The sequence below is a fragment of the Myotis nattereri genome, assembly GCF_964212035.1.
Source record: "Myotis nattereri genome assembly, chromosome: 9".
NCBI classification, from domain to species: Eukaryota; Metazoa; Chordata; class Mammalia; order Chiroptera; family Vespertilionidae; genus Myotis; species Myotis nattereri.
Window position 1 is genome coordinate 41,707,773 of NC_138084.1, and position 24,904 is coordinate 41,732,676.

At 41.6% G+C, this 24,904-nt stretch overlaps 1 protein-coding gene and 1 pseudogene across 2 annotated transcripts in view; both read right to left on the reverse strand.

Moving 5' to 3' along the window:
* Window positions 1–24,904, reverse strand: part of RRM1 (ribonucleotide reductase catalytic subunit M1) — a 57,815-nt gene that overhangs the window by 6,477 nt on the left and 26,434 nt on the right. Inside the window, exons 8-15 of the mRNA XM_081099704.1 lie at window positions 21,855–21,996; window positions 19,139–19,222; window positions 17,508–17,669; window positions 17,054–17,133; window positions 16,184–16,385; window positions 13,582–13,731; window positions 12,771–12,992; window positions 4,605–4,681 (exon numbers count right to left, since the gene is read on the reverse strand). Coding sequence (XP_080955830.1) covers window positions 4,605–4,681; window positions 12,771–12,992; window positions 13,582–13,731; window positions 16,184–16,385; window positions 17,054–17,133; window positions 17,508–17,669; window positions 19,139–19,222; window positions 21,855–21,996 — 1,119 coding nt within the window. The remainder of the gene's footprint in view (window positions 1–4,604; window positions 4,682–12,770; window positions 12,993–13,581; window positions 13,732–16,183; window positions 16,386–17,053; window positions 17,134–17,507; window positions 17,670–19,138; window positions 19,223–21,854; window positions 21,997–24,904) is intronic.
* On the reverse strand, window positions 22,785–24,851 carry LOC308525017 (kelch-like protein 22; annotated as a pseudogene). The gene has a single exon. The product of its transcript is annotated as a kelch-like protein 22 (transcript).

Genomic DNA, 24,904 nt, shown 5'->3' on the forward strand with positions numbered 1-24,904 from the left:
AACCTGGACAGAACCTGGCTGGAGAACCTAGCGAGGGAACATGGCTACAGAACCTGGCTGGAGAATCTGGAGAACCTAGCAAGAGAACATGGACACAGAACCTGGCTGGAGATCCTAAGTAGAACCTCTCTGGAGATCCAGACCAGAACTTGGCTGGAGATCCTGGCTAGAGATCCTGGCTAGGCTGCTGATCAACTGAACGCTGTCTCCGTGTCATTCCTTCTTTGCTGACTCCGTCCACACCTTTGGGGACCCCTGGACCTGCTGGGGCAGGACCCCAGCACTGAAGGGTCCCGGGTTCGATTCTGGTCAGGGGCATGTACCTTGGTTGCGGGCACATCCCCAGTGGGGGGTGTGCAGAAAGCAGCAGATCGATGTTTCTCTTTCATCGATGTTTCTAACTCTCTGTTCCTATCCTTTCCTCTCTGTAAAAAATCAATAAAATATATATTTAAAAAAAAACAAACCAAACTTTAAAAGTGATGATTTCGATGTGAAAGACAAAGAACGTCCAGGTCACCCAAAAAAGTTTGAAGACCAACAATTGGATTGAAGATGCAATTACTGGATGAAGATGTGTGTCAAACTCAAAAACAACTTGCAGAAAGATTAAACATTGCTCAGCAAACAATTTCCGATCACTTACAAGTAATGGGAAAGATTTTAAAGGGAGGAAAATGGGTGCCACATCAACTAAACAAAAGACAAATGGAAAACCGAAAAGTCATCAGTAAAATGTTGCTTCAATGGCATGAAAGAAAGTCTTTTTTGCATTGAATTGTGACTGGCGATGAAAAGTGGATTTATTCTGAGAATCCCAAATGCACAAAATCATGGGTTGATCCAGGCCAAACATCAACATTAACTGCAAGGCCAATCACTTCGGAAAGAAGACAATGCCCTGCGTTTGGTGAGATCAGGAAGTTGTGGTGTATTAGGAGCTTCTAAAACCAGGTGAAACCGTTAATACTGATCACTACCGACAACAAATAATCAATTTGAACCATGCTTTGATCATGAAACGACCAGAATGTTCCAGCAGACATGGCAAAGTAATTTTGCTTCATGATGACACACCATCACACACTTCAAAACCAGTTAAAGACACGTTAAAAGATCTTGTCTGGGAAGTATTAAACCAGCCACTGTATTCACCAGGCCTTGCTCCTTCAGATTACCACTTGTTCCGATCGGTGGCACATGCACTTTCTAAGCAGCATTTCAAAACATATAAAGGAGTGGAAAATTAGGTTTCTGAATGGTTTATCTCAAAACAAGAAAAGTTCTATTGGGACGGTATCCACAAATTACCTGAAAGATGGGGAAATGTGTAGCTAGTGATGAACATTACTTTGAATAAAGCACTTCTGATGTTTTGTTTTGTTTTTTAATTACCGTGTTTTCTTTGATTACAAAGCCCACATTATTAACCGGTACACCTAGTACACATGTACACATGCTCAGAAGTAAGTCAAATCTGAAGGATGACAGACAAAAAAATGCAAAAAGGTTTTTTGGGACAGGTAGGTAGTATTGGAGTAATATTCATTTTATTCTCTTTCCAAATGTAGGTTTTTCTAAATTTGTAAACATGTATTTAACAAAATTTTTTAAAAAGCAAATGGATATTTTTTTATTCCCTTTTTAAAAAAAATTTGTTTATTGTTTAAAGTATTGCAGATGTCCCCTTTTGTTGCAAATGGATATTTTTTTAAAAAGCATTTTAAAGCTACTGTTTCTTTCTTCAAATTAAAACTCTGCACATGTATTGACCCAGAGATGACACTCATCATGAAAGGAAATGAAAACTTGTTTCATTATTCGTTCAGCAAAACGTTCTATCTTTATTAGTTTGAAAGACCTACAAAAGATCCCTTATTCCTTTGACAATCAATTCAACAGAAGTCATTTCTGAGCCCAATGTAATTAAGCAATGAATAAAAATGAAATATATTTTAAAAGCAAGCACTTAGAAATATAAAGATTTAATGAGAAAAAGAATAACCTAATCTAGGTAGTTAGGCCTCTAAAACAAGATCTACTGATAATATCTATCATGTATTGAAATGCTTCCAAGTGCCAAGCAATCTACAGGTTACTACACATGTATTATATTATAAAGTATTTAAAAGATAGTTCTGCAGGAGAAACCAAGATGGCGGCATAGGTAAACACCGGAAAATTGCTGCCTCCCACAACTTCAAAAATACAACTAAAAGACAAAACGGACATCATCCAGAACTACAGGAAGGCTGGCTGAGTGGAAATTCTACAACTGGAAGGAAAGAGAAAAGAACACTGAGAGGAGGTGCAGAAGTAAAGTGCAGAGGTATGGAGGCGCATGCGGCAAGGGCTGGCAACTGAGGACGTGGCTGCCTTTTTGAATCGGGAGGGAGTCACAAGCCCCCGACTGCTCTGAACTCCAGTTCCAGGAAGTCTCTGGGGACCCAGACTCATACGGGGAAAAACTGGATTGTCTGGCAGGGGGCAGAACTTGGAACTTGAGGGCGGCTTTCTCTCAGAGGTGCTTGCAGCAATTACCGGGATACTGAGACGAGGGGCCTCTTAGGGCAGGACTGAGGATCAGCCATAGCTGCTTGCTCTGCCCTGTTGATTCCCTGAGACCCTGCCCCACCCAAGCTGCAGCAGAGGCTTTTGCATATGAATGCCCTGGCCTTTTGCAATCTGAAAATTACCTAACAAACTGCAGCTGGGCCAGACAGACCCAGAACTTCCAAGAGAAGGCCCAAGGCCCCACAGTAGCTTGCATTGCTTCACAGCTGGGCCTCATCTGGGCACCTCCAAACCCCAAACAAAGAAGAGGAATCTGCAGATCTCTCCATAGCTCCTGCTGGGTAGCCTCAGGCAGAGACTAAATTAGCACCTCCTTAGATCCAAGAGACAGTGTACCCAGTGGTCAGAGTGGGACCATCCAGATTACAACTCCTCAGATCCATAAGGGACACACCCAGGGGCAGACTCAGTGAGCACCAAAGCCCCACTGAAGAAAGTCTTGCCCCAGAAGGGTATCTTCAGCACAAAAGTTCTCCCACTGTAGACACAGCTGATTCTCACAGCCAATTGGCCTGGAGGTCAATTCCTCCCAGTGATCCCTACAACAGTCAAGGCTTAACTACAACAAGACTGTGCACAAAGCCCACAAAGGGGTGCACCAAGAGTGTCCACCTCAAGTAATTGGGGAGGCTGAGCCAGTGGGCCCTATAGGACATCTAGCACACAAAGCCACTCTACCAACACAGGGAAGCATAAAAAATGTGGAGACAAAGAAACAGGTCACAAATGACAGAAATGGAGGAAAGCAAACTACTGGATATAGAGTTCAAAATCACGGTTATAAGGTTTTTTAAGAATTTTCTAGAAACCGCCAATAAATTTAGTGAGACCCTGGAGGATATGAAAAAAGACCAACTAGAAATTAAGCATACACTGACTGAAATAAAGAATAATATACAGAGATCCAACAGCAGACAAGAGGATCCCAAGAATCAAGTCAAAGATTTGAAATTCAAAGAAGCAAAAAATACCCAACCAGAAAAGCAAAAAGAAAAAAGAATCCAAAAATATGAAGATAGTGTAAGGAGCCTCTGGGACAACGTCAAGCGCACCAACATCCGAATTATAGGGGTGCCAGAAGAGAAGAGAGAGCAAGATATTGAAAACCTATTTGAAGAAATAATGACAGAAAACTTCCCCTACCTGGTGAAAGAAATAGACTTACAAGTCCAGGAAGCGCAGAGAACCCCAAACAAAAGGAATCCAAAGAGGACCACACCAAGACACATCATAATTAAAATGCCAAGAGCAAAAGACAAAGAGAGAATCTTAAAAGCAGCAAGAGAAAAACAGTCAGTTACCTACAAGGGAATACCCATACGACTGTCAGCTGATTTCTCAATAGAAACTTTGCAGGCCAGAAGGGAGTGGCAAGAAATATTCAAAGTGATGAATAGCAAGAACCTACAACCAAGATTACTTTATCCAGCAAAGCTATCATTCAGAATTGAAGGTCAGATAAAGAGCTTCACAGATAAGAAAAAGCTAAAGGAGTTCATCACCACCAAACCAGTATTATATGAAATGCTGAAAGGTATTCTTTAAGAAGAGGAAGAAAAAGGTAAAGATACAAATTATGAACAGCAAATACATATCTATCAACAAGTGAATCTAAAAATCAAGTGAATAAAAAAGTCTGATGAACAGAGTAAACTGGTGAATATAATAGAACCAGGGGCATAGAAAGGGAGTGGACTGACAATTCTTGGGGGGAAAGGGGTGTGGGGGTGCAGGAAGAGACTGGACAAAAATCGTACACCTATGGATGAGGACAGTGGGAGGGGTAAGGGCAGAGGGTGGGGTGGAAACTGGATGGAGGAGAGCTATGGGGGGGGGGGGGAAGAAGAACAACTGTAATAATCTGAACAATAAAGATTTAATTAAAAAAATATATAGTTCTGCAGATGGGTCATTTTAGCTCCATATAAAGAAAAAATGAGTTTCAGAAGTTAAAATAACAGCTAATTTCTGAAGAGCCAGGATGAAAACCTGAACTCTTATTTCAAAGCTACTTTACATGTTTTACTTACTTTGCAATCTTCTCCTTGAGAAGTTTCCAGTCCCATAGGTCTGTGGGAGTAACATTCCACATATCATACTGAAGGATCTAAGGAATAAACAAGTCGACTGATGATAAATCACTCTATAATTTGAAATATGATGGTCGTTCTAGTCATTCTGCCATAACGGTCACTTAGGCTTTTATTACATAGATTATAACTCTAGGTCCATCCATGTTTTCACAAATGGTAAGAATTTATTCTTTGAGTGGATTAGAAAACTGTGGTACATATACACAATGGAATACTATGCTGCGGTAAAAAAAAAAAAAGGAACTCTTGCCTTTTGCAACAGCATGGATGGAACTGGAGAGCATTATGCTAAGTGAAATAAGCCAGTCAGAGAAAGATAAATACCACATGATCTCACTCATTTGTGGATTATAGAGAACAACATAGACTGATGAAAAGGGACAGACCCAAAGACTGAGAAACAGTGATCAGGCTATCAATCCCCAGAAGGAAAGTAGGGGAGGGCGGGGGTAAGGGGAAGAGATCAACAGAAGGACTTGTATACATGTATATAAGCCAAACCAATGGACATGGACAACGGGGGGATGGGAGCATGAGTTTGTGTGTGGGGGGGAGGTTGGGGGTTAGTGGGGGGGATGAGGACACATTTGTAATACCTTAACTAATAAAAAAAAAATTAAAAAAAAAAAAGAATTTATTCTTATTCATAGCTGAGTCAGAAGCCATTTATATATGTACATCATCTTTACCCATTCCTGTTTTCCTAAGACTCTGAGGTTGTTTCCATATCTTGACTATTGTAAATAATGCTGTAATGAACATAGGAATGCATATCTCTTCAAAATTAGTGTTTCAAATTTCTTCATATAAATATCCTAAAGTGGAATTACTGGGTCATATGGCAATTCTATTTTTAATTTTTTGAGGAACCTGCATACTGTTTTCCACAGTGGCTGCACCAATTTACAATCTCAGCAAGTGTGCACAAGGATTCCCTTTTCTTCACATTCTCAACGAACTTGCTGGTTATTGATTTACTGATGATAGCTATTCTGACAGGTGAGGTAATCTCACTGAGGTTTTAATTTGAATTTCCCTGATTGGTGATGTTGAGCATCTTTTCATATGTGTATTTCATATATCTTTTTTGGAGAAATGTCTGTTCAGGTCCTGCACCTTTTTCAGTCAGTTCGCTTTTTTGGTATTACATTTTATGAGTCCCCTATGTATTTGGTTATTAACCCCTTATCAGATGTATCATTGGCAAATATCTTCCATTCAGTAAGTTGTCTTTTCATTACACTGATGGCTTCCTTTGTTGTGCAAAAACCTTTTAGCCTTTTAGTTTGATGTAGTCCCATGTGTTTATTTTTTGTTTTTCTTGCCTGGAGAGATATGGCATATATATATATCTAAAAGCAATGTCAAAGACTTTACTGCCTGCTTTCGTCCAGTTTTATGGCTTGTCTTACATTTAAGTATTTAATCCATTTTGTATATGGTGGAAAAAAAGTAGTCTAGTTCCACTTTTTTAAATGATCTCTCCAGTTTTCCCCAACATCATTTATTAAAGAGGCTGTCTTTACCACATTTGTATATTCTATCCTCCTTTGTCATAGATACATTGACCACACAGGAATGGGTTTGTTTCAGGGCTCTCTATTTGGATCCATTGATCTATGTGTCTGTTTTTGTGAGTACCATGCTGTTTTGATTATGACAGCCTTGTAGTGTAGTTTGCTACCAGGAGCATGATACCTCCAACTGCTGTTCTTTCTCAAGATGGTTTTGGTTATTCAGAATCTTTGTGGCTCCACATAAACTTTGGGATTATTTGTTCTAATTCTGTGAAAAAAATGTCATTGGTATTTTCATAGGGATTGCATTGAATCTGTAGATTGCTTTGGATAGTATGGAAATTTTAAGGTGTTAATTCTTCCTATCCATGAGCATAGTGTAGCCTTCCAAAAATTTTTTTTGAATCTTCTTCCATGTCTTAGTTTTCCAAATACAGGTCTTTTACCTCGTTGGTAAAATTTATTTCTAGGCATTTGATTCTTTTTGATGAAACTGTAAATGGAGTTGTTTTCTTAATTTCCCTTTCTGGTATTTCGCAAGTGGTGTATAAAAATGCTGATTCCTGAATATTAATTATAGATCCTGCTACTTTATAAATTTATTAGTTCTAATGGTATTTTGGAGGAATCTTTTTTTTTTTTAACTTTGTGCTAAATGTTGTCATTTCAAAGCCATTTTTACTATCATTAGTTGATCAGTATATGAATCAGAAACAAGGATCACATTTCACGGAAATCACATGATTTTAAATCAGAGGAGAGTTGCTGTAGGGACAACAAACAATAAAATGACTTTTTAAAAAATGCACTTTTTATTTTTTGGTTTCATTCAGGCCTAGAGCTTGATCGCTGGCTGACGCGAAGTTAGATGCAGATATGATCTGGTTGCTCAAGTTTAATGAGAACATAAACCTGATTTCTATTACAGCACCCGAGCTTCCCTGGTGGAAACGCTTTCCAGTCGCTCCTCCGCCTTCTGTCACAGGCTGTGGGCCTAGTGCCCTCTTCCTAAATGCCATCGATGTCCTTCTGGCCTCACTCAGTAGCAGGCCCCAGTCAGCACCACCGGACGATCTCTCAGGCACCTCAAGTACTCTGTGCTTCCATCCCCACCAGCTGGGACTGCACGACTGGTTTCTGCCGATCAGTGAGGCCCTGGCACAAATCCAGGCCGCTGCAATCCACTGCCCAGTGTCATCTCTTCACAGCCCTTGTCACTGTCTGTTTATCCTGCAGATTTTTGGTGGAATCCTTAGGGTTTTCTGTACGTAGTATGTCATCTGTAAACAAGTTTTACTTCAATTTGTATGCTTTTTAGTTTTTTCTTAAAAAAAGAAAAAAGTGCCGAAACCGGTTTGGCTCAGTGGATAGAACATCGGCCTGCGGACTGAAAGGTCCCAGGTTCGATTCCGGTCAAGGGCATGTACCTGGGTTGCGGGCATATCCCCAGTAGGAGATGTGCAGGAGGCAGCTGATCGATGTTTCTCTCTCATCGATGTTTCTAACTCTCTCTCTCTCTCCCTTCCTCTCTGTAAAAAATCAATAAAATATATTTTTTTAAAAAAAGAAAAAAGTTTCTATTGATTTTAGAGAGGAAGGAGGAGGGAGAAAAACATCAATTGGCTGCTTCCTGCACAACCCCTACTGGGGATCAAGCCTACAACCCAGGCTTGTGCCCTGACCAAGAATCAAACCTGAGACCTTTTGGTGCATGGGATGATGGAAAAAATGTCCCTGGTTGAGGATTGACCAACTGAGCCACACCAACCAGGGCCCTTAAATTTCTTTTTCTTGTCTGATTACTGTAGTTAAGACTTTTAATACTATGCTAAATAAAGGTGGTGAAAGTATACATTCTTGTTTTTGTTCCTGATCTTAAGCAAAAAGCTTTCAGCTTTCTAGACTTGAGTATGTTACCTAAGGATTTGTCATAAATGCCTTTTATTATATTGAGGTATGTCCCCACTATCCTCACATTGTTGAGTTTTTCCTATCATAAATGGATCCTGCATCCAGTCAAATGCTTTTTTGCATATAGCAATATAATCATGATTTTTATCCTTCATTTTGTTTATGAAGTATATCACATAAATTGATTTACAGATGTTGAACCAACCCTGCATCCTGGGAATAAAACCCACTTGATTATGGTGTATGACTTTTTAAATGTATTGCTGAATACAGTTTGCTAGAGTTTGCTAATATTTTGTTGAAGATATTTTTGTGTCTATGTTCATCAAGAATATTTGCCTATAATTATCTTTCTTTGTAATGTCTTTATCTAGTTTTGGTAGTAGGGTAATGCTGCCCTCAAGGAATCAATTTGGGAGGCTCCCTTCTTTAATTTTTTGGAACAGTTTTTAAAAATTGAAATTAACTGCATAAAAGAATTTTTTTATTGTTGCCCTGGCCAGTGTTGCTAAGTGGTTAGAGTGTCAGCTCATGCACCAAAGGGCTACAGGTCCGATTCCCAGTCAAGGGCACATACCTGGGTTGCAGGTTCGATCCCCAGCCCCAGTCAGTGCATATGTGTGAGAAGCAACCGATTGATGTATCTCTTTCTCAGCAATGTTTCTCTCTTTTTCCCTCCCTCCCTCCCTTCCACTCTCTCTAAAAATCAATGGAATAAATGTCCTTGGGTGAGGATTAACAACCAAACCAACAACAAAAATTTTACTGTTGTACAATACACATAATATAAAATTTAACATCTTAACCATTTTTTTAGTACACAGTACAGCAATATTAAATACATACACATTGTTGTGCACTATCACTATCACCCATCTACAGAAATCTTTTCATCCTGCAAATCAGAAATTCTATATCCATTAAATAACTCCCATTCCCACCCCCAGCTCCTGGGAACCATCATTTTACTTACTGTTTTTCACAAATTTGACTATTTCAGGTACCTCATGCAAGTGAAATTATATACTGTCTGGCTTCTTTCCCTGAGCATAATGTGTTCAAGGTTCACCCATATTGTGGCATGGGTCAGAAATCCCCTCTTTTTAAAAAATAATTATTTTTCAATTACAGTTAACATACAATATTACATTAGTTTCAGATGTACAATGATTAGACATTTACATACCTTACGAGGTGATCACCCCAGTAAGTCTAGTACCCTTCAGACACCATACATAGTTATTACATATTATTAACTATATTCCCTGAGCTGTACTTTACATACTCATGATTATTACTGGCAATTTGTATTTCTTGATACCTTTTTCAACCATTCCAACTCCCCTCCCTCTGGCAACCATCAATATGGTCTTTCAATATGTTTGCTTCTGTTTCATTTGTTCATTTATTTTGTTTTTTGGATTCTACATATAAGCAAAATTATATCTCTTTCTCATTTTTTTCACTTAGCATAATATCCTCTAGGTCCATCTATGTTGTCACAAATATAAGATTTTCTTATTCATGGCGGAGTAATATTTCATTGTATATATGCCACATCTTCTTTATCTACTCATCTATTGGTGAGCACTGAGATTGTTTCCATATTTTGACTATTGTAAATAATACTGCAATGAATATAGGGGTACATATACCTCTCTGAATTAGTGTTTTGGATTTCTTCAGGTAAATATCTAGAAGTGAAATTACTGGGTCATATGATAGTTCTATTTTTATTCTGAGGAACCTGTGTACTGTTTTGTTTTATTTTTATTTAAGCAGACCCTTCAGCATTCCTTGTAATTCTAGTTTGGTAGTGATGAGCTTCTTTAGCTTTTTCTTGCTTGGGAAACAGTTGATCTTTTCTTTAATTCTAAATGATAGCTTTGCTGGGTAATCTTGGTTGTAGGTCCTTGCTCTTCATCACTTTGAATATTTCCTCTGGCTTGCAATGTTTCTGCTGAGAAATCAACTGATAGTATTATGGGGGCTCCCTTGTAGGCAACTAACTGCTTTTCTTTTATCGCTTTTAAGATTCTTTCTTTGTATTTAACCTTTGCCATTTTAATTATGCTGTGTCTTGGTGTGGACCTCTGGGTTCATCTTCTTTGGGACTCTAAGCTTCTTGGACTTGTCTGTCTATTTCTTCCCCCAGGTTAGGGAAGTTTTCAGTCATTATTTCTTCAATTAGGTTTACAATTCCTTTACTCTCTCTTCTGGTACCCCTACGATATGAATCTTGGAACACTTGATGTTCTCCCAGAGGTACCTTAAACTATCCTTATTTTAAAATTATTTTCTTTTTGCTGTCCTGTTGGATTGTTTCCACTACCTAGCCTTCCAGACTGATGATTCAATCCTGTTTCATATAATCTGCTGATTCCCTTTAATAAATTCATCATTTTAATCATTGCATTTTTCCTTTCTGACTGGTTCTTTTTGTTTTCACTGAGTTCATCTATTCTTAAGTTCATTGGGCATCCTTATAACTAGTGTTTTAAACTCTGTACCTGGTACATTCCTTGTTTCCTTTTTTAGTTCTTTTTTTTTGGAGTTTTGTCCCATACTTGGAGCATGGTCCTTGTGTCATTTTGCCTGACTCCCTTTGCTTATTTCTATGTATTAGGTAGAGTTGCTATGTCTCCCGGTATCGACAGAGTGGCTTTACGTAGGTGTTCTGTGGAGCTCACTGACACAGTCTCCCTGGTCACCTGAGCCAGGTGGGTCATGTATGGCCTCCTCTTGTAGTTGAGCTTCAACTGCTGTTGGCATGTCAGTGGGTGGGGCTGATCCTCATGCTAACTGGCTATGTGGGCTGGCCGGGACTACAGTAGACAAGCTGTTGTTTGGGGCTGACCCCATAGAGCAGAAGTTGCTTTAGCAGGTCTCTGGTGCCAGCTGAGTCTGTCCTTTGGGTGTCTCATTTGTGGAGCTGGTTGGGTGGTGCTCTAATGTGGTCTGAAGTCAGCCATCAGGTTTGTTGGTCCTGGAGCCTCTTGGGAGGGGCTCTGGTGCAGGCCAAGGTCAGCTTTTGCCAGGCTTGGGACCTCTTGTTAAAAGCTGCAAGTGATCTGCAATTGGTTGTCGCTTTCGCTGGGTTAGGAGGCACTTGGAAGAGGCTACACTGCAAACCGATACTGAATGCTACTTGTGTCACTCTTGGAACCCTTTGGTGGGTACAGTGTGAACTGAGGCCACCTGTCACTTGTGCTAGGCTTGTGACCAATTAGTTGAAGTTATGTTACAGGCCACAACTGGCTGCCACTATGTAGCACCTGATAAAAGTGACAATGCAAGTTGAGACTGGATGTCACTTGTGTTGGGATAGGGCCGCTTAGCAAGAGCTACAAGGTGTGCTGACGGTTGTAAGACCTTCCTGGTCCACATCTAAACCCTTCCCATCAGTCTCAACATGTCTTCTTCTTTTTATCCTTAGCTATAGGAATTCTGTTCAGCTAGTCTTTAAGTGTTCTCAGTGATGGTTGTTCTATAATTTAGCTGTAATTTTGATGTGATTATGGCAGGAGGTGAGCACAGAGCTTACATACTCTGTCATTTTGATCCGGGCACAGTCTGTCTTGAATGTATATTGTTTTAATTCAATAAGGTTAGCATTTGAAAATGAATATAGATAGCATTCTTCTTAAGTCATTTAAGCAATGACTAGTTCTAAAACAGAACACCTGTTTTACTCCAGAGGACAAAAGTACCATATTAGTCTCTGATGGCTGGTTTTATAAATTACCACAATTTGGTGGCATAAAATGAGAAATATTTTCTCATAGTTCTGGAGGCCAGAAACCCAAATCAACATGTTTTTGGGAGGACCGAACCCCTTCCAGAGGCTCTAGAGATTATGTTCTTTGCCTTTTTCAGTTTCTAGTGGCTATCAGCATTCCTGGGTTGTGACTGCATCACACCAATTTCTGTATCCATGGTCATATTGCCTCCTCTTCTTTTCTGTGTCTCTTATAAAGACAACTGTCAGTAGACTTAGGGCCTATCTGGAAAATCCAGGATAACCTCATTTCAAAATCCTTAATTATATCTACAAAGACCCCTTTAAACAAAATAACAGAACATTCACATGTTCTAGGAATCTATATATATATAAGCGGCTAATACACAAAGTTTGACCAGAAGACTGGGAGTTCAATCACTCTCTATGACATGTGCTGACCAGCAGGGGGCAGCACAGAATGAAGGCTCCAGCCAGTAGCCGGCAACCAGGGAAGGAAGGCTCCAATTGGCCCTGATCCCTGGCTAGGCCTAGGGACCCTACCCATGCACAAATTTTGTGCACCGGGCCTCTAGTTATGCTATAAGCTTATCTTTTTGAGGGCTACCATTTAGCCTACTATAGGAACTCATAGGCAAAAATTTTTATCCAACCTGACAGGCGTTTTCTGGCCATGCACATATGCACCACACTTGCAAGCCATGTGGGCTATAGTAGCACCCATGATGTCCCAGAGGCTTGCAATTTGGCCTGCTTCCTCACGGTCAGAGACGCCTCAGAGGGTAAGACTTGCGCAGACGGACCGTGGGTGGAGAGTATAGCAGATGGAGGGGACACCCGATAGAGGGTGGGGCAAACACACAGACCGTGCCCAGCAGTGCACAGGCAGGGTGGCCCGCAGAATGAGAAAAAAGAAAATTTTATCTATATACTTACTCCTTTGCTGACTGGAGAGCCCTCGTAGGTTTCATATGGGCCATGCTCCTTGGCCAGATCACAGCTGGCTTCCAAGGCTCCATAATAAATGGTTTCAAAGATTTGCTTATTCAATAACTGGGCCTCTGGACTCTCAAAAGGATACCTCATCAGAATAAAAGCATCTGCCAGACCTTGTACCCCAATTCCAATAGGGCGATGACGTTTATTTGATAAGTATGCCTTTGTGCCAATAGGTTTAGAGAAGAAAGAGACATTACTGATCAGAAAAAAGCAACATTCTGTACCAAATGACATACACTCTTTTTATCTGTTTTCTCACACCATTCCAATGATAACTATTTAAATGACTAGAGGCCCGTTGCAGGAAGATTCCTGCAAGAATAGGGCTTTCTGCGGCTGGCGCGAAGCAGAGAAGGGAGCGAAACCCGCTGAGGTGGGCTTTGCTCCAGCCTCCGCCGCCCAGCTTGCTTCCCTCCCGCCTCTGCCGCCCAGCTTGCTTCACTCCTGCCTCCGCCACCTTGGCTCTGTTCCTGTCTCTGCCGCCTCTACTTTGCTCCCTTCTGCAGCACTTCGCTTCCTTCTACATTGTCTTCAGTCTTCGCTCCCAGCCGGCATATGCAAATTAACCGCCATTGTAGCTGGGTTAATTTGCATATAGTTGCTCTGATTAGCTGGTGGGCGTAGCGAAGTTATGGTCAATTAGCATCTTTGTCTTTTATTAGTGTAGATGCCTGGCAAGCAGACTGTGATAAACTCCCTTCACTTTGAATTTCAATAATTATCAATAAGCAGAGATATCTATTCATACCTCTGGGATAGGGTAGTAGTTAATATCAATAATCTTATTCAAATTTCGGACAACGACTTTGGTGACTTCAGCCAGCTTCTTAAAGTCATATGTGTGTTCTGATGTGACATACATATTCAGGGCCAGGGAAGCCAAGTTACACACTGCAACCTGGAATGTAAAGAAAAAGAGTCAAGAATCACAAAATTTTTATTTCCTCTCTGTGGATCACACTACCATATAAGCCTCTAACACTCTACCATTAAAATTTTTCATTTTTATCTTTGACTTCTCCCTCTTCATCATTCATCAGTTCATTTCTAAATCCCAGTATTTATTCGCATGAGTTATAACATGCACCAGTGAATAGGTAAGATGAGGAAAAAATCCTGTGTTCCATAGTGCATGGCTCTATTACCACTTATATCACATTGTGTTATAATTTTTTATGTATATCTGAGTAGATGTGCCCTGTCCAATACAACAATCACTAACCACATGTAATCAAACTTAAATGAAATTTAAAATTCAGTTTCTCAGCTGCACTAGTAACATTTTAAGTGTCCCACAGACACCAGATACAGAATATTTCCATCACTGCAAGAAAACTCTTCCAAATTACACATGCCCACCTCACCCTCACTGAGATTCTGACAAATCCTTAACAGAGGATCCAGCTGATGAATTTTGAAAAAGCTCTTCAGGTGATTCTCCCATTATACTCACTATACTAGGTAATGACATTTTATAGGTAGGGATCATATCTTACCCATATATTTTTAGTATGGGCGACACATCTGGCATACAGTAAGCTTAATAATGTTGAATTAATACGCTTTCATTTCCATTTTTATTATGACTATCCTAATCCAAAACCTCAATGCCTCTCACCTAGACTCCCTTGTGCCCTTCATACCTACTCAATTCTATACTTGTTGCCAAAGCACCCATTTTCAAAACATAGCTCAAATCATGTAAGTCTATTAAATGCTAGAGAGAGAAAATAAAACAAAAAAAGAAGATAAGAGTCCTGGGGATAAGAATGGAAGGAATGCCATTTTAAAATAGAGTTGTCCAGAAAGACCTCAATGAGAACATGACTTAGGGACAAAGAATGGAAGAAGTTAAAAAGCAAGCCATGTGCCTATGTGGGGAGAAAGAGTATTAACAGCAAAAATCCTGAGGCATCCCTGGCTGGTTTGTCTTAGTGGTGAATGTCAGCCTGCCGACTGAAGGGTTGTGGGTTCGATTCCCAGTCAAGGGCATATATCTTGGTTGCAGGTTTGATCCCTGGCCCTGGTTGGGGCACGTGAAGGAGGCAACCAATTGATGTGTCTCTCTCACATCAATGTCTGTCTCTGTCTTTCTCTCTCTCCTTCTCTGTCTCACCCCTCCTCCATCCCTTCCACTGTCTGAAAATCAATGTAAAAAATATTCTTGGGTGAGGATTGAAAAAAAGGGGTGAATCCATATCTGTCCATATTTCTAACAAATTTCTTTGTCAGAGGGTGAGGTGGGCATGTGTAATTTGGAAGAGTTTTCTTGCAGTCTATAATAATCTATCTTGTGTAATTATTTTAGTATATGTCAATTTCCTCCAACTGAATTATAAGTTTCCAGGGGGCAGAGGCTGTGCCATATTCATTTATATTCCCAAAGCACTTAATACAGTGCTTTACACATAGCTGGGTACTCAATAAATTTTTAATTAAACGCAACCTTATCAGTATGTTTAACTCACCATTTTCTCCCTGATTTTTCTTTTGTCATGGTATTTTTTTAGGTCCTACAATTTGTGATCTGCTCCTTCCTCCTCATTTTCATAGTTTATATCCAATATCCAAAAAGCTGTCATCCAACTACTACAACAATCTCATTAACCTAACCACAAACCTCTTTCCTATAACAGAAGCAAAATCTATCCTTCTCATCCCACCATTTTAATGCTATTTTCCTTTCTGAAACCTACACAGGCCTATGATACATTCCAGCTTTCACCTACTAACTCCTTTCCCCTGGCCAAAATCATCTCTACCAATATCAAACTTTAATGTATTGCTACATCAAAACAGATTTGACACTCATTGCATAAAACCAATCCATATCTCTGACCTGTCATACAGACCTTTCTTCCCAAATGGAAGCTTTTCCATAAACTTTTTTTTTTAACTAAATCTATATCTCCATTCTGGCCTTGTCTCTTCAGTGAATCACCTTAAAGATTTGAGATTAGAATTTTGTCTCACCATCACTGAAAGGATTCTCTACAAGTGTACATACTTTAAACTGAAAGAGCATCCTAACACATTTTTGTGTTTGTCCTAAACTACCATGACTGTACATTACTATTTCCCTCAAGTAAAGATTATTACAACATGTGTGTAAGAAACAGGTGACTGACTTCTACATGGCTTAGACTAAAAGATATTCAAGGGCACAGATCACACCTCTTCTTTCCTGTGTAATTGCTGTCTATTTTGGTGCCCTTCTGCTTACCAATAAGCTGTAAAATTTCCCTTCACCCATCTCAAGTGAAATCAAGTGAGGGATTCACAAATAATTAACTTCACTTCCTAAAATTCACCTCTCAGTAGTAAATTTAGGCAGAAATTTTTCTACCTACCTCATCTTTGCTGGTATATTCTACTATTTCTGTGCACAGGTTGCTGCATTTGATTGTTCCCAGGTTCTGCTGATTGCTCTTCCGATTACAGGAATCTTTGTAAAGCATGTATGGGGTACCTGTCTCTGTCTGAGACTCAATAATCGCATACCAAAGCTGTTGAGCTTTTACAACTTTGCGAACACGACCCTGTTTCTCATAACTGAAAGACAAAGCTAATATTATTTTAATAGTCCCTAAGAAAACCTTTATTACAGATAACATGAAGAAAGGCACTGAAATATAATATTGTAAAAACGCAAACTTTTTACTAAACTTAGCTAAGGAAAAAAATAAGGAATATGACATTTATTGTACTCTCACTAGAGCCAGTGAAGAAAGCCAGACAATTTTAAATCTCTTCAAATACAACCCAAACCCACTAAATCAACACCACCTTCCAGAATAAAAAGAACAAAACCTAAAATAGTCAAATTGTGCTTTTGTGCTAAAGTAGTACCATTGTGCAATTAGTTAATGACATGTACTGTCCTAGTTGATTTTGATTCCTGTATGCAATATAAGTTTATCAAATGTACTATATGACAAAGCAAAATAATAACCCTGCTAATACACTGCCTTCATTTTTAAAAGCATCAAAAAACTCAAGCAAATATTAGATGTCCCAAAGTTTTAAGAAAACAGAAACCAAAATTTTGGTAAAGATTCAATAAGTAAAGCTTACCAAAATAAAATTACTAGTCATATTCTCTCCTAGATGCTTCCAAATATTCCTAGAAACTGGCTAATGGAAGATATTGTTTTGAAATGTGGATCCCCAAATAAGAGAAAAACATGTAAAACATTATTACTTTCATATTTTTCCCATACCTTTCATATAGCTTCTCAAATTCCTCTCCCCAAACCTCATCCAGACCAGGACACTCATTTGGACACATTAAAGACCAGTCCTACAAAGGGAAGAACAGTATCACACATGAGAAACGTCAAATAAGCAACTATACATAATCCATTAGAAACACTATAATGCACAGGGTGTCTTCCATAGACTGTCTGGGAAATCTGCTATAGAAATAATCACTTTAGGCTCAGATCCAAATATCTAGTTCTGCCTGTTTGTATACAATTTTAAGCATATAGGTCAGACAGCATCTACTTTGGAAAATAAAAACCCAGGAAAGCAGGAATGGCACCTCTTAACTTGTTCAAAATACCTTCTGTAGCAAAACTCATAGGTAGACGATTCCTAGGCATGATTTAAGATGATTAAAGAAAAAGCTTATGTGAATCAAGTAATTATTACTAACAGGTATCCATCTCTCACCTGATTAGTCTCCACTCGTTTCATGAAGAGATCTGGAATCCAAAGGGCAAAGAAAAGGTCCCTGGCACGCTGTTCTTCCTTTCCCGTGTTCTTCTTTAAATCAAGAAACTCAAAGATGTCTAAATGCCAAGGCTCCAGGTAAATAGCAAATGCTCCAGGTCGCTAAGGTAAACAATCATCAATCTTTTCAGAATCAGAATGAAACAAAGAAACTTCATATTTTCCAAAGCACTTTTATATCTCCTTGGATCTTCACTGCAATTAATGAATTAAATGAGATAATACAAATAAAAGTCCTATAAGAATATAAATTAGTAATATTTTTCTTATAATACCAAGAGTAAAAAAAGAGTATTTGACATAAAGAAAATGTGGAAAAGAAAGATTAAATAACTTGTCCAAAGTGATACAGTGAACTAGAGATGGAGCTTCCTCTTCAGTTGTCCTCCAGCTCACTTTACACTATATAGCATGCATAAAGCCCAAAGATAATCACTTTAACTTTGACAATAGTTTGTGCTTTTACTAAAAGTCAAAAAGGTGCTATCTCTTATCAAGGTCCCTATAGATTTTTTAAAATTATTTTTAAAAATGTCTTTATTGATTTTTTTTTTTTTAAGAGAAAGAGGAAGGGAGAGGGATAGAGAGATAGAAACATCAATGAGAGAGAAACATCATCGATGGGCTGCCACCTGCATGCACCCCACAGGGGATCAAGCCCACAACCCGGGCATGTGCCCTGACCAGGAATCCAACTGGTAGCCTCTTGGTTCCTGGGTCAATGTTCAACTGCTGAGCTATACCAGCTGGGCTAGATTTTTTTTTAAGTACACCAGAGAAAAGTTCATAAACTAAGAGATGATTAGTATGCCTACATATCCATGAGATGCAGGCGTATGTTACAAACTATCCTGCTGATAATATTAAATAAATAACCCAATCTTCTCAACTTTACTTTTACCTCTATAAAATATGCAGAATTTTGTTTATTTTTTTAAAAGATATTTTCATTGATTTCAGAGATGAAAGGAGAGAGATAAGGAACATCAATGATGAGAGAGAATCATTGATTGTCTGTCTCCTGCATGTCCCACATTGGGGATCGAGCCCACAACCAGGGCGTGTGCCCTGAGCAGAAATCAAATGGTGACCTCCTGGTTCATTGGTCAACACCTAACCACTGAGCCATGCCCGTGGGACCAGAGTTTTATTTCTTTAAAGAAAAACTTAGAAGACATATGACAACTCCTTTTCAAGATTAAGTATTAATATAAGTCACAACTTTAGCAGTTGTCTGCAAAGAAACTGTCATGTAATAAAGCTGCTGACTAGATCATTGGCTGTCTGGAGCCAGTATGTATGAACAGGAAGGATAGGGGTGATTAATATAAAGGTGCAGGAGGAAAAATTTGGGGTAATGCCTATTTGTATGGTAATTACATAGTTAAAACCCACCAAAATGTACATTTCAAGTGTGTGCACTTTAAAGTAAATCATACTCATTAAGCTGAATTTAAAACTTAAAAAAAAAGGCAGTTGTTAGAAACACACAATGAATCATCTTATGATAAGCATGCATGGCTAATAGTTTTTAGTTCTGATTTCCAGTACTTTCAAGTGACAGAGCATACCTTGTTCCCACCTTGATCCACATATCGAGCTGTATTGTTATATACTCTCAGCATTGGTACAAGGCCATTGGAATTGCCGTTAGTCTGAAAGAGAGGCAGAATAAAGGCATCTGGAGAAGAAAGAGGGGGCTCAGCAAGAAAAATAACAAAATGACTAAAGAATGAACAAAATACTCTTTCCTAGTCTATAAAGTTTCACATACTCTCCATTTTACCTCTGCTTTGAAAATATAATGTCCAATAAAATCAACAAATTGTTGAATAAATTATAATTATATACAAAGTTATTTCATAGCATCTCTAATTTACAATTAGACATAATAAATACAAGTCAAAAGAATCCAGTATCAGGATAAATTCCACACCTTATAAATATTTATTCTCCAAAGAATTCAAGGCAACTTACAATAAGAATTATAAGCAACGGGTAAATCAAGACAATAAACAAGTAAATAGAGATTCTCAGCAATAAATGGATTCTGGAATGAAGATAAGAAAATATAGACTCCTAAGACTCGGATAAACCTCATCAAATTTCAAAAATAATCCTTCTAACCCATGGCAAGCCTTTGAACAGTCTAGAAAGATAAACGAACAATGGCTCACCCTACTATTATGTATAAGTACTGTATATATCACAGCACCTCCAAAACACCACATGGAGTGTTTTCCTTCTGGACTCTATCTTTATTCTATAGAATTAGATATTTTCTTCAGATTACAAATGAAGAAACAAACACAAAGATGTAAAGTAATTTGCACTTGGCACTACTAGTAAGTAGTGGAAATAGGATTTAAATCTGGGTCTTACTTAAAATCATTATCTTGACTCCCAAGGAAAAGTGAAGTAGTAGTGCTTGAATTTACATCACAGAATGTCAATGTTTAAAACTTAATCCTGGCTCTATCACATATTAAATGACTAATCTCTGGAAGTAATTTAACTTTCTAAGCCTCAGCTTCTTCACTTATAAAGTGAATACAATAGTGCCTGCAGGGCCTACACCCACAAAGTTAGTGTAAGGCATAAAGTTCCTACCATGTGTCTGTAATGTTATCTATGTCATAAGGTTGTAGCTGTAGTAAAAATTAAATGAGTAGTTCATGTAAAACTTTTTATAATAGACTTAGTACACAGTAAGCAATCAATAAATGACAGCTGCTATTATTATAAAACTAGAGGCCGGGTACACAAATTCGTGCATGGGTGGGGTCCCTCGGCCTGGCCGGCAATCAAGGCCTATTGGGGGGCCAGCCAATAAGGGGGAGGGACCCCAGGAGGTTGGCCAGCTGGGGGGAGGGACCCCAGGAGCTTGGCCGGCCGGGGGAAGGGGCCATGGGAGGTTGGCCGGTGGGGAATGGGAAGTGGCTGTGGGAGGTTAGCCGGCCAGGTGTGGGGGGGACCCCCGCGGAAGGTTGGCTGTGAGTGCACTAACCACCAGGGGGCAGCTCCCTGGTGGTCAGTGCGCGTCATAGCGACTGGTCAACCAGTTGTTCCTGTCATTCGGTCATAACAGTTGTTTAGGCTGTTATAACCTAATATATAAAAATCCAGGGTCGTCATGACTGAAACAACCAGACGGACAACCGAGCAGCAGGCTGCGTTGGGTGACAAGGCTGGCAGGGGGGTAAGGGACGACCAAACGACTGAACAGCAGGCTGTATGGGGCGACCAGGCCAGCAGGGGGGTTAGTGAGGACGACCAAATGAATGAATGAACAGCAGGCTGCATGGGGCAACCAGGATGGCAAGGGGGTTAGTTAGGGACGACCAAACGACTGAACAGCAGACTGTGTGGGGCGACTAGGATGGCAGGGAGGTTAGTGAGGGATGACCAAACGACTGAACAGCAGACTGCGTGGGGCGACCAGGCTGGCAGGGGGGGAGGTTAGTGAGGGACGACCAAACGACTGAACAGCAGACCGCGTGGGGCGACCAGGCCGGCACAGCAGGCTGAGTAAGGTGACCAGGCTGGCAGGGGTGGCAGTTGGGGGCAACCAGGCCGGTGAGGAGGGCAGTTGGGGGCGACCAGGCTGGCAGGAAGGGCAAGAAGGAGCAACCAGACCAGCGAGGAGTGGGGGGCAATTAGGGGCAATCAGGCCGGCGAGGGGGGCATTTGAGGGCAACCAGGCCGGTGGGGGGGGGCAATTGGGGGCGACCAGGCCTGTAGGGGTGGCAGTTAGGGGCAATCAGGCCGGCAGGCAGAGGCGGTTAGAGGTGATTAGGCTGTCAGGAGAGGCAGTTAGGGGCAGGCAGGCAGAGGCAGTTAGGGGTGATCAGGCTGGCGGGGGGGGGGGGGCAGTTTGGGGCAATCAGGCAGGCAGGCAGGTGAGCAGTTAGGAGCCAGCAGTCCCAGACTGTGAGAGGGATGTCCCGGATTGGAGAGGGTGCATGCTGGGCTGAGGGGACCCCTCCCCCATGCACGAATTTCATGCACCGGGCCTCTAGTATATAGATAAATCAGAATTCTAAAATATAAATCAAAATCTCAGATAAAAAGGATTCTAGAGATCATCTATACTAACCCTTAAATAAAACAGATGAAAATGAAGTCACAAGCAGTGAAATGACTCACTCCAAGTCACACAACCAGCCAGTAACTAACAGACTTAGGTCTACCAAGCCCCAGCATATGCCCTTTCAACCATAAGCTTGGTTGCTTATGGACTTGAATTCCTCTAGTCTACACATTTTTAATCATACAACAGAAGCTTACCCCAGCAATGTAGCTACCAGTAGCTCGAATACAGCTCACAGCAACACCAATTCCCCCAGCAGACTTGGAAATCAATGCACACTGCTTTAGTGTGTCATAAATGCCTTCAATACTATCATCTTTCATACTCAGAAGGAAACAGCTATAGGGGAAAGAAGTCACAACTTATGAAGGAAGTGAAGCAAAGCAGAGTCACAGAAATAACTACATAATCCAAAGACAGTAAGTTAGGCAAATAAAAGATTCGAAGTTTACAAAATTACTAGGTGTTTTTAGAAGAAAAAATATATACTGTTACTAGCTATGACATAGTAAAACATATCAACATATATTGTTTTGTTGTTGTTTTAAGATGTAGTTCATTTATCAACATTGGGTCAGAAAAGCCCAACTGTAGGGGATCTTATCACTAGAACCAGTCTCAAGCAACCTTATGCATCTCTGCTCCCTCTCCAGTGCTTGGGAGCTCTCAATTGCTCTCCTGGCTGCTGGGTAGGTGAGGGGCCCACCCTACCCCTGCCCACAGAAGGGGGCTCAATATACTTTAGCCACCTCACCCAGGTGCCAGTGCACAGATCCCTTTGGAGGCCACCTTCTCAGCCCAGCAGGGACCAGGACCAGGGAGGCCAAGACAGCTGGTGATGGCACACCCTGTGTGAGCTGAGGAGCAGCAGGCCTGGTAAACCCCTTCAGGGGACCAGAGCCTTCCCGAACACTCCTCCCTGCATGGTGATCCACAGCCAGGATCAACAGAGCCCCACAAAGACCTGCTGCAAGCTGGCAGATAGGCTGATGTGAAGGGAGGGTGGCAAGAGCCAGCCGGCTGGGGGTACAGAAGGGTCTCAATGCCCTGGGGTAAAATGTTCAGGCCTGGGCTACCCTCCAAGCTCCTGCCACCCTTCCATTCCTGTTGACACCAGCCCCAGAGCCCTAATCTTCAATGGAGTTGTCAAACTCCTCCCAGTCCGACACACTCATCACCTCCGAGGCGAAGTCCAGGTCGGCCTGGCAGTCAGGGGTCCCATGGGATGGCTCCAGGAGCAGGGAATGGGGCAGGGTGAGCACACAGGCCGCCAGGCCCAAGATGGAGTTGTCCAGCCTGGGCCCCTCCTCCCAGCAGTCCTTCTCCATGTCATAGATGTGCATGTAGCCCGTGCAGCTGCCATGGTTGTGTGAGTGGCCACTTAGCACATAGATCCTGTTGTCTAGCACAGCAATGCCAGGCTCACCATGCCCTGCTGGGAGTGGGCAGACAGATTAACACTGCCTGGATGTGCAGCTGTAGCAGGCGACCTGGTGCACCTCCCTCCTGTAGCCAGCATCATTGTTGCTGCCCCTTATCACATACAGCTTGTTCAGGAGGGTGGCCATACCATGCCAGGCCTGCCGCATAGGCCCATCCGCCAGAGTGTGCCAGGTGTTGCTGTCTGGGTCATAGCAGTGCATCTCCCTTAGGTAGTCCTCCTCTCTGTGGCCGCAGGTAATGTACATCTTCCCCTCCAGTGTGGCGCCAGCATGGGCATACACCTCCCTCTTGAGCGGGGCCACATAGGCCCAGGTGTTGGTGGCAGGGTCATAGCGCTCCATAGCATTCAGGTCAGTGTGGTAGTCACAGCCCGCCACTGCATAGATGTACCCGGCCATGAGACACACACACACACACACACACACACACACGTTGGCATGCTCCTGCTGCAGGGACTGGATCTGGAACTAGCAGTTGTGCTGCACGTCATATCTCCAGCATCGGGACTCGGCACAGAATCCCTGGACATTGTTCAGTCCCCTCCAATCAGATACACAAAGCTGTTGAGCACTGTGATGCCCTGGTTGGACATCCAGGGGGCCAAGGAGGCGGTCTAGTGCTTCCACTCTCCCAGCAAGGGTTTCAGGTACTTGGCCTGGTCACTGAGAACAGTGGATGGTGTGGAGTGAATGTCCCCAAACCCCACAATGCACTGGAAGTCTGACTGCAGCTCCGTCTGTGGACTCTGTAGGCTGGGCTGCAGGCTCTCGTTTTGGTGGTACATGAGAGCATTGACCACTGTGTTCCTCGGTGGGCTGGGGTCCAGCTTGTCATGCAGCCACTGGAGGACCTCAGGTTCCATTAGGGGAAATCACACTGACTCAAGGAGCTTGGCGGGGGCGCTGGGTGGGGGGGGTGGGGGGGGGGGGAGAAGACGGGAGAGGGGGGAAGAGGGTTTGCAATGAGATCTGGTCTGCTTGCACCTGCTCCAGGGTGTATGGTAGAGCAGGGCACCTTCATATACCTCGGTCTTGCAGACCTCCAGGCGGTTGCTGTTGAGGGAGTAGACCTTCTCCAGAGGAAGCTGGCAGTACTTGTCAGTCCTTGAGAAGGCCACAAAATTTTTGAGGATATAGGTGTCCAGCTGCTTGGTCAGACGGCTCAAGTCAAATAGCTCTGCCAGCCAGTAGACATCAAGGGTGTTCTCCTCATCCACCCAGGCAACAAGGGTGTTCTCCTCATCCACCCAGGACACAAGGAAATCACAGCAGAAGTGGATGATTTCTGGGATCTGAAGCTGGCAGGCGACAACCAGCGTTTCCTGGACATTGCTCATGTGAGCTTCAGCTCAGAAGTGTACATGAAATGCAGGATTTGGCACATGGCATTGTAGGACACACCGTGGAGCTCTTCTTGTTCCATTTCCTTCAATGCCCCGGCAAACATTCCTCCGAAGTAATCCCAGGATGCAGTCAGCAGGATGCGATGGGCTTCGATATGTCTCCCCTCCACCACCAGGACTACATCAAAGAGGATGACACTGTCCCGAAGAGCCAGTAGCCCCCGGAGCAGGGCCTGGGAATGCTGTGCACTTCGGTAGGTGTTGACACAGTGTGTATGTGAGGGCTGCACGGGCAACTTGCACAGCTGGGTGAACTCCTCCTCCTTTACCATTGTTCTTCTTCTTCTTTTTTTTTTTTAATGAAACTCTGCTTTTTTTTTAAAAAAAATATATTTTATTGGTTTTTTTACAGAGAGGAAGGGAGAGGAATAGAGAGTCAGAAACATCAATGAGAGAGAAACA